The sequence below is a fragment of the Cyclopterus lumpus genome, chromosome 16, assembly GCF_009769545.1.
Source record: "Cyclopterus lumpus isolate fCycLum1 chromosome 16, fCycLum1.pri, whole genome shotgun sequence".
NCBI lineage: Eukaryota > Metazoa > Chordata > Actinopteri > Perciformes > Cyclopteridae > Cyclopterus > Cyclopterus lumpus.
Window position 1 is genome coordinate 15,258,103 of NC_046981.1, and position 12,754 is coordinate 15,270,856.

Consider the following 12,754-nt stretch of genomic DNA (forward strand, 5'->3'; position numbering starts at 1 on the left):
TCACAGAATATTTGTTTTTTAAATCTTTATTTTCGATGCATACCAAGTACAACTAGAACAGTACTAAGGAACACTTGAACTATTCAACTGTTTCACTCACTGAACAAGTACATGAAAAATGACTGCAGTTCACCATATTGTCACATAGCATACTGGACAACAGCAACTAACTGCATTCAATACATCAGCCAATACTAATTAGAGCTACTGCAGTTTAAAGTTTAACTGCTGTATAAATAGCTCGGGCAGCGTAGTTGGTAAATACTGATAAGTCTGGGCCTGAAGTAAAATGCAATGTTTATTCATGTTTAGTTCATACAGCCAAAATGATGGGCATATTAAACAACGAAAATATGGGGAAGTACAAAAATATTATTGGCAATGCCAAACTAACACGTTTTCTCCTTTAGCAACCAACATTAGGGGTCCAAAAAAAAAATCAACCCTTTTCACTAAAAAAATATCAGCTTGTCTCCCCCTTTGGCAACATACTCCATCATGTGAAGATTAACAAATGCTAACGGCCTAATACTCTAGTAATAACTGAACAGAGACAGATTAACGGGGCCTGGGGGGAGCAGAGTCAGTGGCCTCCAGACTTGCGTCCAGCCCAGGACCTGGAGCGAGAACGTGAGCGGGACATGGATCTAGAGTAGGAGCGGGATGGAGATCGTCCCACAGGCTGTTTCTGGGAACTGGCAGTGTGGTGGTAGTCCTCACCCGGGGTGTGGGACCTGGACTGGCTCTTTTTACCTTTGGGCATAGGTCTGGAGGGTGGAGGGGAGCGGGATGCAGAGTGGCTACGTGAGCCTGGTTGACGTGTCCTGTGGTGCTCACGAGGAGGACCTCTGTACCTGGTGGGATGAACATCACTTATCAATGACTGTGGACCTGACTGGATTGTAAAGTTGCAGTACAATGGCCCTTGCTTATTTTACAAACTACTAGATGAGAAATTAGACTACTTGTCATTTTCATGGCTTCTGCTCCGTCTGTGTCGACTGTAGGACCGAGATCTGGAGAGAGAACAAAACAAACCGTTTTTTCAGGGTGTAACTGATTCTATAAAAGACTGGGTGCAGCCCCAAGGTATCAGAACATTGAATTACTGTAATTAGGCTGTGCAGCTTACTGCTTTTTTACTGACCCAACAGGTTTATACCACCTCCAGGTAAGCTAAATTAGTCAGGATAAATATTGAACTTTTAAATCATTTAGCATAAAGCTTTCAGATTTTATATCTGTAAATTTTTTTCAGATCTTTCTGGAATTTTGACGCCAACCTTTGATGCTACAGTAAAGTATTGAGGTTTGATAGCCGGCTCTAATTACGACACCTTTTAGGACAGGGCTGTCGCTCTGACGAAGTAGGTCATAAAGTGAAAAACATTTAAACTATTGGAAATGATTAAAGTTACTGGGAGTGCAATAAAGCAGAAGTTGCCAGAACTCACTCTCTTGGGCTTTCAGACCTCCGTGGACGGCGCTCATGGGAGGGGCTCCGTGACCTGCGGCGCTCATGGCTGCGGCTCCTGGACCGTCTTCGCCGGCTATCCCGATCATCGTCGTGGCGGGAGGAACTGCGAGGGGAATGGCGCTCTTTGGTCTTCATCTGGTTTGGAGCTTTGAGGAAAAAAATAAAAATACACCAGAACATTTGTTGCTTATAAACTCAGTAGGTCCCATACAATGTGGAATGAGGTGTTACACAAGTTAAATGTATGCTTCTGGGATAGAAATGAAAATATGTCATACTCTTTCTGTCCCCCTGGGCAAACTGGATCTCAATCTGACGGCCACAGACCCATTTATGGTCCAGGTTGTGAAGAGCGTCCTCTGCATCCCGGACATCTTCAAACGTGCTGTATTGTTAAGGCCTTTTATTTCGATATTTGGAAAGTTGGGACAGAAGACTGCACACATGTACATAAAAAAAAAAAAAAAAAAGGAGGCTACAACACAGGGTGACAGCTCCAGTCTATTAAACACAGCTTCTGGACTTAGATCAAACATAAAACTGAATCATTGGCCCCATTTGTGATCTCAAATTGTGAAGACAAGAAAAATATTAATGGTGATCAGATTCGGTAGGATACAAAACATTTGGCTTGTTACCTTTAACCTTCAGCTTGATCTTTATTGTCTTGGCAGAAGAACTTGAGGTTTCCTGCTTGTCTTTGCCCAATAAACACTTTGCTTTTCCTTCCTTTGGTAGACAAATGGAAGCCTGGGCGCTTTCTTTTTTCCTCTTTGTATCTTCGTGCTTTTGCTCTTTATTTTCCAAATTCCACTATTGCTTGTCGCCTGGGTGTCTCTTGTGCTTGAATCTACTCTACAACCGCCTTTCAACTTTCTTTGGTGCGGGATCTCCAGAACTGTATCTTTACCATTCTAAGGCAACAACAGAAGAAATATTGGTTAGAAATAAGTGTAAATCAATTATTAGAAACAAATAATTCTCAGAAAATTCAATTACATTAAAAAAAACACACATTGCCATTGATATCAGTGGTCCCTGAATCAACAGCAACCAAACAGTCAGATATAATGCTTTACAATCCCTCTGTTAAAACACAATTTCCAAAATAAAAGAATAAAGGATATTGAATGTAAGCAAATCCTCTTCCCCGGCGTGTATAGAAGTCAAGTGGAATGTAGACGTCTACTATAGGCCCATAACGACCAAACTCACGTCGAATATCCTCTGGCCTAAAGTGTCATGACATAAGCACATTTATTCTGCTGGCTGTCATATGAACTTAGCTGGAGCTCAGTGTGCAAGATATACACAGGAGCTGGTGCCAGCACCGCATATGACAAAAGTTATTTGTAGACAAATCAAATTACTCTCCCACTTCAAAAAGGAAGTTCTGTATGAAAAAATAAAAACAGTCAGTCAAAGTCACACATCCACTATAAAAGCTAGAAATTGCATGAATTGTTCATTAACAAAAAAAGGTGGCAAAGTCACAGGGGTCAGAACATGACCACAGCATGTCAGACTTTATTACAGTAACATCTCAAAATGACTGATAATTTAACAGAAATACATATGAGGGGGGGGGGCAGTGTTTACATTTATTAAACTTTCCAGTCCAAGGGAAATTATGTACATCATTTGATGGGAACTAAAACAACTTTGCAAAGCAAGGTCTGTATTCCCCACGTATTCTGTTCTTGAACTTGGCAAGTTAACATGATTCTCAGGGACAAATATCTCAACACCAAATGGAACATGATGATCAAACTATCTGCATGGCTAGATACCTTTTAGAGTTAGTGAGAAAGTGTAATAGTTTAATCAAGCATTTCGCTTTCTCTTCATTTCGTTCCCCACATTTAAACTGGACTGTAACGTGAGCTCCACGTATTATTCGTGTCTGCAGGTCTATTTTCTGCGAACGTTACTTAATGTAACGTCACAATAAAGTCTCGCTGCTCCGTACGTTTGAAGAGAGGGTTTGCCGCTTGTGGACAAAAAAATAAATAAGACGAAAATAGTGAAAACCGAGCTCTACAACGCTCGCGTTACGTGAACGTATTCCACACGAAACACCACCGACTGGCATCGTAGTCGCGCTAGATTAGCTAGCTAGGTTAGTTAAATTACTCATTTATGTCCATAAAATAAAAAGCGACTGGCTTGTTCGGGCAGTGCGCGACGTTAGCTGCGACGACACACTCAGTTTCATTATATTATCTGATTTAAGCACTTCTGTTAGCAATACTCGGTTAAAATAAAACCACCACACCTTTTTTGTGTCCATCCCTAATTTGGGCTCACTCTTTCCGTTGACGCGAGTTGGCCATTTTGGCTATGTTTGCTACCTAACTAGCATTATGTTAGCTTGAAGGGATTAAAACGAGAACATACCTGGAGTCGTCGGCGATGTTTCTAACGAAGAGAGACGTGTTAGGCGGCCTCAGGTACCTCGCCATTTTTTTAACGGCCCGTTGCTATGATTCTGTGGCCGGGAATTTGTTTACTACGGCAATTTCTTTTCCACAAGCCCTGATGCTTTTAACGCGACGGCGACTGCGTGGTCTAAGTGTTCCCTTTGAGTGCGCATGCGCACAGATGTACAGCCACGAAGGCACATGCATACATGCACGCACGCACGCACACGCACGCACACACACACACACACGCATACATGCACGCACGCACACACAAACACACACACTTAACCTAACTTATCCAATGATTCTATTGTTTTATTTTTGATTATTCCATAAAAATATACATTTTCTAAATAAGGATTTTGGAAGTAGGCAAAAAGAGTCAACTTATGCAAAAAACACTTATGAAGGAAGTTTTTTTAATTTAAATATAAATTTGTTTCTTCACTGACAAGTTTACATCTTTTTGCTCCTCCTGATGAGAGTTGTTGAGCCCATGGTCAAAGTCTGAAAGGGGACAAAGGAAAAGGAAACACACGTTTAATGTGTGGCCAGGAGACACATAATACATGTTAGTTTACGATACATCAAGGTGAAATAGAATGAGTGAGTTCTTGTAAGGTACGCACCTCTACCATCTCTCCTCCCTTGATCTCTTGGATGTGGCAGAATTTGCCGGTGTTGCAGACCAGTTTGCCACCCTCCAGATTGACAATGCACTGCAAGTAAGATGAGGAGACCGTTCATATCGTATACAGAAACTGTGGTGTGACATAAAAATGAGCGGTAAACTCAAAATACAAACCTTGAGCTTCTTGCCGTCCATGGTGGTGATATCAGCCTCTTTCCCAATGGTAAAGGTGTTGGTCACAGTCTGTCCAGGTGTCTTGGAGGTGACAATAAAGTCATTACCTTTCTGTTTGATCTCAGTAATGGGCTTGATGTCCTTGGCCATCTTGATAACCTCCTCTGGGAGTTCTGGCAAGCAAAGCGTATGTGTTTTTGTTAATTCCTGCTCAGTGCAATTGACACTCATTCTTCAGCTTCCAAACATAATAGATGTTTTTAGTTTCTGAAACTGGTTTGTTTTCTCACCCATGGCCTTGAGGAACTCCTCGTAGTTCTCCTGGGAGTAGACCTGCCATGTTCCGTTGAAGTCCATGTTCTCAAGAAGATCTGGGTTCTCCTTCACCAAGGCGGGCTGGAGGCTGAGACAGCTGTGTGAAGCTCAACACAATGTGGAGGATGTGACTGTTGTGCTGCACCTTCTTATACTGGAAAGCAAGTGTCTAATGAGTAACAAACCCCTCTGGAGTAATCACTGCTGTTTGAACAACCTGGAGTTCACGTACTCCTGTCCACCAAAGAGGAATTTAGATGGTCATTGTTGCCCTGTGTGATCAAAAGTCTCACTGATAAGAAATATGGACAGACGTTTTGTTTTGTATTTCAGAATTAAAATCACAATTATTGACATGATCTTCATTAACATGTGTTCACAGAGCCCCCGAGCGGAGTTTGAGCATGGGAACCTGCAGGATCAAAACAAGAACATTATTTATTTAATACACTATTAGACATGCTGACATGTATTTTATTTTGCTGAACATTAATAGATGCATGTCTGCAACTTTTCCTCATCGTGTCGTTTGACCTTTAACATGAGTCTACCTGACTGAGGACCAGCAGGTCAATGACACTACGGACTGTTTGCTTTTAACAAAACTTGATCTCTGCTTGCAAAATCTCATAGAAAGAAAGCTGCAGACCACATTTGCTTTAATACAATATCAGGTATTTTACTGATTAAGAATCTGAAGAGGAAATGTAGTATCTGTTAGTGCGCTTGAAAATAAATAAATAAATAAAAGATAATCACTTGAAATTGCTTTATTCACAACACAGAGACACAAACACCTGATTTACCAACCGCTCCACCGACCAGGAGGTATTTTTTATTGTGACAGATTTTTAGTGAACCCTTAAAACAAGACACTTACATAATAACGGTTAAAGAATAAAATGTAATGTGACAGGAGCACAAGTAGAGAGGAGTCAAAGTCGGCCAACTGGCTCTCACAGCAAGCTAATGTGAGCCAACATCTAGTTGCTTATAATTTAATAGATGATTAATGGTGCATGATTAATGGTGCATTGTACTGCTTTTGAATTCAACTTGTTATTTGAGGGATTGGAGCAATTTCCTCTAAATAAATCAGCTAAATACTTTTGATAAACACAACGTTGCTATATCTCCATCGATGTCAATGTCCTAACACAAGAACAAACCAGCATCATCCAACATCCATTGATCCATCCACCTTCAATTTCATCTTTCTCTTAATTCACCTCAGGCATAAAAACCCATCTCCACAGCGTGTGTTGGAGGCTTCTCCCCGTGCTTGTAGACGCTCACGGTCACATCCACAGTTTCAGAGCCATACTTGTTACGCACAAAGATGCAGTATTTTCCGGAATCTGCCACGTTGACATCGTTGATGGTGATGGTGCTGCACTTGGGCTCCTTAGTGATGGCAAACTGGTTCTGGTTAGCAATCTCCTTGTCGTTCCGGAGCCACGTGATCTCTGGGGCTGGTTCGCCGTCGATGAAGCACGTCAGGCACAAAGACTGGAGAGAGGACGAGGAGCAGTCAAGAAAATATGACGTGCAAAAATGACACTGTTAGGCCTCCAAACGCACAAAATGATGACGGTAATACCGCTTTGTAGCACAATTGAGCATGAAATGACAATGCCGTACCTTGCCTTCCATGATGGCTACCACATCCGGAAGGCCCTTTGTCACTTTGGCCCGATCTGAAACAAAACAAGTGGCAATAAGTCTCTGCTGACATGCACTGTGGACTCTTAACTTTTGTTGCAAAACATATCTCTGTATTCACACATAACCTGTGACTCACTTTTCTCATCAATGGCCGCTTGCCTGAGGGACAAAACACAAAGAGTCAAATCAATATGACATCGCACAGCACCAGGCAACGGTATTCTGTGCTGAGATGGTCTCTCCAACCGCTTGGTGTTTCCTGTTAGTGCCACTGCAAGCCGTGCTGGACGCACCATCTCACCATGTAGCATCATGTCGTGCAGCACTTACTTCAACCTCTGGTGCTCCAGCAAGGCATCGGCAAACACTGTAGAACATAAAAACAATCAAGATCTTCGTTTATCTGATCGGCTATAAAAAAATAATTTTTCTTGATCTGACATTGTCTTTTAGATCCTTTCAAGCAAACTTGTCATTTCCAACCCACCTTGTCCAGACAGGTCCAGATACCGCTTGTGTGTCTCTTTGCCGTCGAACATCTCCAAAGTGTATTTGCCTTTATCATTCTCTGTTGGGTTACAGATTTCAATCCAGACTTTCTCCATATTGCTGCCAGGCTTCGTCCTGGCCTCCTGGCCAATCTTCTTCTCCCTGCACGGAAGGAAGCAAATACATTCCTCTGTACGTAAGCTTTACATAATCGAGACTTACAGATTCTTATCAAAACATGTCATGGACATCCTGCTTTCTTAGCACATCTTATCACATGTCAGAGGAAAGTAATCAGGGATGAACGTTTATAAACTCAGAAAGAGTGAAAACAAAAACAGTTGTATTTACATGTTTCAATTCAGACTGGAGTCATATACAAAACTCATTTTATTGAAGACTAAAAGAACGTGTCAGTCTGATTAACACTGATTGTTTTCTTTTGTGTCCCTAAAGTCCCCAGCAGGTGGTGCTAGAAGCCTTACTATGGAAACCGATTTCACCCTGAGTCATAATCCTTATGTCATAATTTATAATTTATTTTAAATAATTTAAAATGTATCAAATTTAATGTCAACGAATCTTTCAATTAGATAAAAGGCACAAGCACGACGGACCAGCTGAAAGACACAGTTTGACAGTCAGTCCAGTGAACAGCTTTCTCTCTTTCTTAATTATTTTATGGATTGTTAATCATTTTATTCATCTATACTAACTGAAACTGATATATTTGGCCTGTTCGAAGCGTTTTGGCCTAGCCTCACAGAATGATTTGTATTGATCGTTTATAACAGATAATAAGATGGATGAACCAGTGTCAAGATGTGCCTGGCGCTGCCACATGACAAGATTTAAATCCTGAACTCTTTAAGCGGTCAGTAGTTGAACTTTGATACGCATTTTAGAGGCTGAACTTTAGTAAATGAGCCCTAGACGTTGCCACCATCAAGATAAATGTCACAGCACATTAATATGCCTTTGAACATTAATGGGATTTGTGCGTGTGCATGTGCAGCAGCAGTCAAGCAAGTATGTGTGTCTATATGGTCTGCCACTGTGGTTGTGATGATTACCTCCAGTAATAGTCCACTTTGGTGGCTAGTAAACAACGTGAGCGCACTGCGAGATGGTTCTGAAGACAAAATGAACTTCAAACTACTTTCCATTTGCTTTTCTGTGCAGGTGTTTCTGCACACGATGATTTTCAACATTTCTATTCAGGTCTCTGAAAGAACTTAAGGTGTGTCTGGACTACTTCCTCATTGCTAGGCTGGGAGGAGACACACACTAAAGGTGTTAGGTCAGAGAGGAGCTCTGCGTGCGGACTCACTTAAAGTGCCAGCTGGTCTTCAAGTGGCTGATGTAGTATTTGAGTGAGCAGTAGAGCCTGAAACCCACAGCAGTGCTCTGGATCTCCAGTGGGCTGGCAGACAATGCTGCAGAGGTGGGCAGAGAGACGGCAGAGCTCCTGGTTATTTAATGCCACAGTTTGCATACATTTCACCACATCCATATTTAGAAATGACACACAGGACAAATAATTAACATGGCTTTCAGATGTATCATCCTCATCCCAAACACAGCAAATCTGCTGTACATTTTATTAGCACATTTCACAAAGGTAGCGCTTCCAACCATGAATAACTCACCACACTGTTTACTCAGCTGCTGGAGAAGCTTGCCATACTCTGTAAATGAAAAGAACAATGTCTTTTATATTGCTTTTGGAGCACGATAAATACTAAACGCAAGATTAGTGTGAGATAGCTGAATACTGAGGACACATAATGAGATATGGAGGGGGGAAAACAGATATTAATCGCCTCACTTTCATTGTGGATGGAAAGTTGAAATGCACACAGGAACAAACGGGGACTGCTGTTTGTGAACACTTGCTCGCTGGTGACAACGTCACACCGTCTCACCGTCATCCAGCAACTCTAATGTGCTGACGTCCTCTCCTCTCCCATCTGACACTACCGCTCTGAATGAACCGGCCTCTTTCTTGGTAACCTGAGGAGAAAAAAAACATCCACTGCATTAAAATTAAACTTATTCATAGCTCCTCTGATGAAATATTGATGACTCTGGAGAACAACCAAACACTTTAATTCATCTTTTAACATGAACCTTATATACACTCCAAGGTGAACCTGGGAACACTTAAATACATTACAAAATAAGAGAAATCCTATAATGCTGGTCTTGTTTTGTTTCACTACACAGCTGCACATTTCTAAATGCTGGTTCACATTTGCCGGAGCTCTTAACCCCCCTCCCCACCTCTAGGAGTCTGAAAATAGAGCAGAATCACTTTGGATACCTGCGGGATGGTGAGTGTGCTGACCCCTGATGCCTGGTCGTAGACAACTCGGGTCACCGCCACGCCTTCTTTAAACCACTTGAGTGACGTGTCCTTGTTTGTATTTGTCACCTGTGTGTGGAGAAATAAAAGTCCACAAAAAGGGATTTGTAATAATCTTTATCACTGTAAAGGTTTGTCATTTTGGGGAATACGCTTCTTTGCCGTCTTGCAAAAAGTAAATGAGAAGATTGACATGATGCAAAAAGGACGATGGAAGTCACCCAAAATGTCAAAATACTCTTTTGACAAGTGATATTAAAAGTAGGACATTGTTGTTGGGAACTGAGCAACATACAAAGTATGCAAATGTAACAATATAAATAAGTAATAATGAAAGATGAAATATTTCCGGGCTTTTAATAACGTTAGGTTAATTCTCTTATTGCCATTAGCAAATCTATTTTCTAAAAAAAAGAAAGAAAAAAAAGAGTACCTTGCACTTTATAATCAGTTCACATTCCTCATTTACACTCCACAGCAAATATTCCTGGAAGTACGGTCCTTGGGAACAGAGAGAACAGAACATGGTTATCCCACTAGAAACACCAGACAAACATTTATTCAGAGCAACCACTGAAATACAATTGCATCATTATATGGCAAATTATGGCAATTACTGACAGTGACAGCTGCCTGAAATCAGAGTGGTGCGATAATTCATAACAGCATGCAGTTAATAAAACACGGCCCGCTTTAATAGCTATTTTGCATCGTGCATTTCTGCACATAGACAACATGTGCGATGTGGACTCTGAGAGTCACGGGTACTTTGAACAGCAGACAGTTTGGAAGGCAGTCTGTTTGCACAAGCGGGCACTGGGGCATTGGCCTCCCGACACAAAAGAGTTGTACAGCTGCTCCTTATCACATCGCAGAGCTCGGGATTAAAACACAGAGTTCAGTAGCACGGGAGGCTTCCTTTCTTTCTGGATGCAACTCTTTAATCTCAAGAGGGTCGGACACGACAAAGCAGCTATGTCACTACACAGAAACTATTGCAACCATGAGATGTAACGGTATTTACTATAAAGTATGTTAGTGATGTTGGGAGACTTCTCACCAGATTTCCTCCGATGGTCACGCCGTTTTTTATCAGCCAGGGCCAGCGTCTGATGAAACTCTGACCGAGACACAAACCATATCATGAGTATGACACAGTAGAATCACAGAGGTCATGTGGGCAGAAGGGATGACGACCTGTTGCTGCAAAAGGTTTTCTACTTCCAACTTCATTTTCAACTATTCAGCCAATCGTCGGAGGTGAGGAAGCTGACTTTTGAGTGAAAGTTACCAAAAATAGATAGTTGAAATAAATCTGAATAAAAACAGATACAAAATAATACATACAAATAATGAATTGAGAACAGGTCGTTGGTTTACAACATTTATTTCACTAATGTAACCTCATGCAGCATTTAAGTGTATGATAACTTTTTTTGTTTTAATCATAACTGAATCCCTTTGTATTCATATTTACGATGAATCTGTTCCTTGGGGCTCCTGGTGGTCAAGTGATTAAGATGCATCAAATGTAATTGGAACACTACGAGTCCTAAATTAGGCTAATCCCTTTCTGTTTTTACTGATCTTCACTAAAAAAATACTTCATCATTAAAACAACTGACACACACAAGAGTTATTGCATTTGCCTTCTGCAATAAGACACCAACCAGCTTAGTTCACGGTAATCACAACAACTATTTTCACAAAGATTGATTTTTGATTTATATAAAACAATTATATAAAAAAATATACTGATAAACACTGAATTTTCCTTATTTTACTAAAATAATTGAGCCCTAGATGTCTCTCCCAGGGCCGTAACTTGAATAAAAAAGAATATACACCAAAACGCCTTGATTATTGTGTTTTTTTAAATATTTAATTTGATTATTTAAGAGGAATTATTTAAGACCTAAACGATTAAAACGCTTCGCTACTCTGCCAGGAATAAAAATGTGGTGGGGGAAATTCTGAATGATTTATTCCTATGTCCTAAAGCAGAAGCTTTCAAAGGGCCTCCCCAGCGGGGCTCCAAACAGTTTTTAGAGGAGGCTCAGTGAATAAAAGTGGAAAAATATTACATTAGTTATCAAAAGAAGATCACATAGAATATATTAAATGTGTGGGATTTGGTGAAATATATAGTTCAGAGATACAGTACATTTGGGGAATTTTACAGTTTGCCTGTCAGAAACAAATATGAGTTTTTGATGTATTTGGTGGAGTATGACGTTATGTCAAACAGCAATATGAGGTTATCTTGACTCCGTTATTAAGTGTCTATGGGATCCAATAACATACTTATGATCCCAAAGGTTAATTGAGCAAAACTAAGGGGAGCCAAAGGCTGCAATTCCTAAAATGGCCACTTGAGGATGGCTCCAAACGCAGGCGATCCCCATAGATCACCATGTTAAAATGCCCAACTTAACAGCAGAAAGAAACAACAGCCTGCTACAAAAAAGTGTTTGGTCTCTATTGTCTTTATCACTTTCAGGAAGTTATGTCTGTTCTGTTATAATGTCATTTGTGCTTATTTTTCATCATGATGTGTACAGAAAAAACAACAACAACCAATATGACAGCTTAGTGACACCGGAGTAAAAGACTCACTCTGATCCACAAAGACCAAAGTGAATTGGTTCTTGGCGCGGCCGTCCTTCAGCTGAGCTGTGTACGAGCCCTCGTCCTCCTGAGAGAGCTGGTCAAACAGTATCTCCACCTGACCTTTGGCCTTGTCGAAGTTGATCTTACGGTGCTGCAGGAGAGCAAACACGCATTGTGTGCACATCAGGTCACGTGCAGACAGATGATCCCGGATGGCAGGTGGACACGCCACTTGGACGGGTAGTCATGCAGAGAGAATACATGTGAATCAATGAAAAGGGAGTGAAACGAAAAAAATGCCCGGCGTAGATGAAGTATTACTCTTTTCAAACACGCGCTCTCACACTCTCACTCACTCTCTCTCACTCTCACACACTCACACACACACTCACACACTCACACACTCACACACTCACACACTCACACACTCACACACTCACACACACACACACACACACACACACACACACACACACTCACACACTCACACACTCACACACTCACACACTCACACACTCACACACTCACACACACACACACACACACACACACACACACACACACACACACACACTCACACACTCACACACTCTCACACACACACG

At 41.2% G+C, this 12,754-nt stretch overlaps 2 protein-coding genes across 3 annotated transcripts in view; both read right to left on the minus strand.

The window, feature by feature from the left end:
• Window positions 1-10: 10 nt before the first annotated feature.
• On the minus strand, window positions 11-5,286 carry srsf10a (serine and arginine rich splicing factor 10a). 2 transcript variants are annotated; one of them, XR_004611271.1, is made up of 9 exons: window positions 4,996-5,286; window positions 4,706-4,878; window positions 4,530-4,619; window positions 3,875-4,407; window positions 2,097-2,391; window positions 1,756-1,862; window positions 1,455-1,623; window positions 966-1,016; window positions 11-854 (listed from the first exon to the last, which is right to left on the minus strand). XR_004611271.1 is itself a non-coding variant. In XM_034554411.1 (9 exons), the coding sequence occupies exons 4-9, from the start codon at window positions 3,937-3,939 to the stop codon at window positions 584-586; spliced, it is 765 nt and encodes a 254-aa protein (XP_034410302.1). In that variant the 5' UTR covers window positions 3,940-4,407; window positions 4,530-4,619; window positions 4,706-4,878; window positions 4,996-5,139; the 3' UTR covers window positions 11-583. The 2 variants fall into 2 exon arrangements, 1 of the variants encoding a protein (XP_034410302.1); XM_034554411.1 differs by lacking the exon at window positions 2,097-2,391 and adding an exon at window positions 2,605-2,709 and having other exon boundaries at window positions 1,756-1,859; window positions 4,996-5,139.
• An 862-nt stretch (window positions 5,287-6,148) lies between these two features.
• The window catches only part of myom3 (myomesin 3), a 47,979-nt gene continuing 41,373 nt past the window's right edge, over window positions 6,149-12,754 (minus strand). Inside the window, exons 25-36 of the mRNA XM_034554410.1 lie at window positions 12,156-12,300; window positions 10,600-10,659; window positions 9,973-10,040; window positions 9,498-9,608; window positions 9,100-9,187; window positions 8,824-8,862; window positions 8,505-8,610; window positions 7,173-7,336; window positions 7,016-7,052; window positions 6,822-6,844; window positions 6,662-6,717; window positions 6,149-6,529 (exon numbers count right to left, since the gene is read on the minus strand). Of these exons, the coding sequence (XP_034410301.1) occupies window positions 6,251-6,529; window positions 6,662-6,717; window positions 6,822-6,844; window positions 7,016-7,052; window positions 7,173-7,336; window positions 8,505-8,610; window positions 8,824-8,862; window positions 9,100-9,187; window positions 9,498-9,608; window positions 9,973-10,040; window positions 10,600-10,659; window positions 12,156-12,300 (1,176 nt within the window). The 3' untranslated portion in view covers window positions 6,149-6,250. The remainder of the gene's footprint in view (window positions 6,530-6,661; window positions 6,718-6,821; window positions 6,845-7,015; window positions 7,053-7,172; window positions 7,337-8,504; window positions 8,611-8,823; window positions 8,863-9,099; window positions 9,188-9,497; window positions 9,609-9,972; window positions 10,041-10,599; window positions 10,660-12,155; window positions 12,301-12,754) is intronic.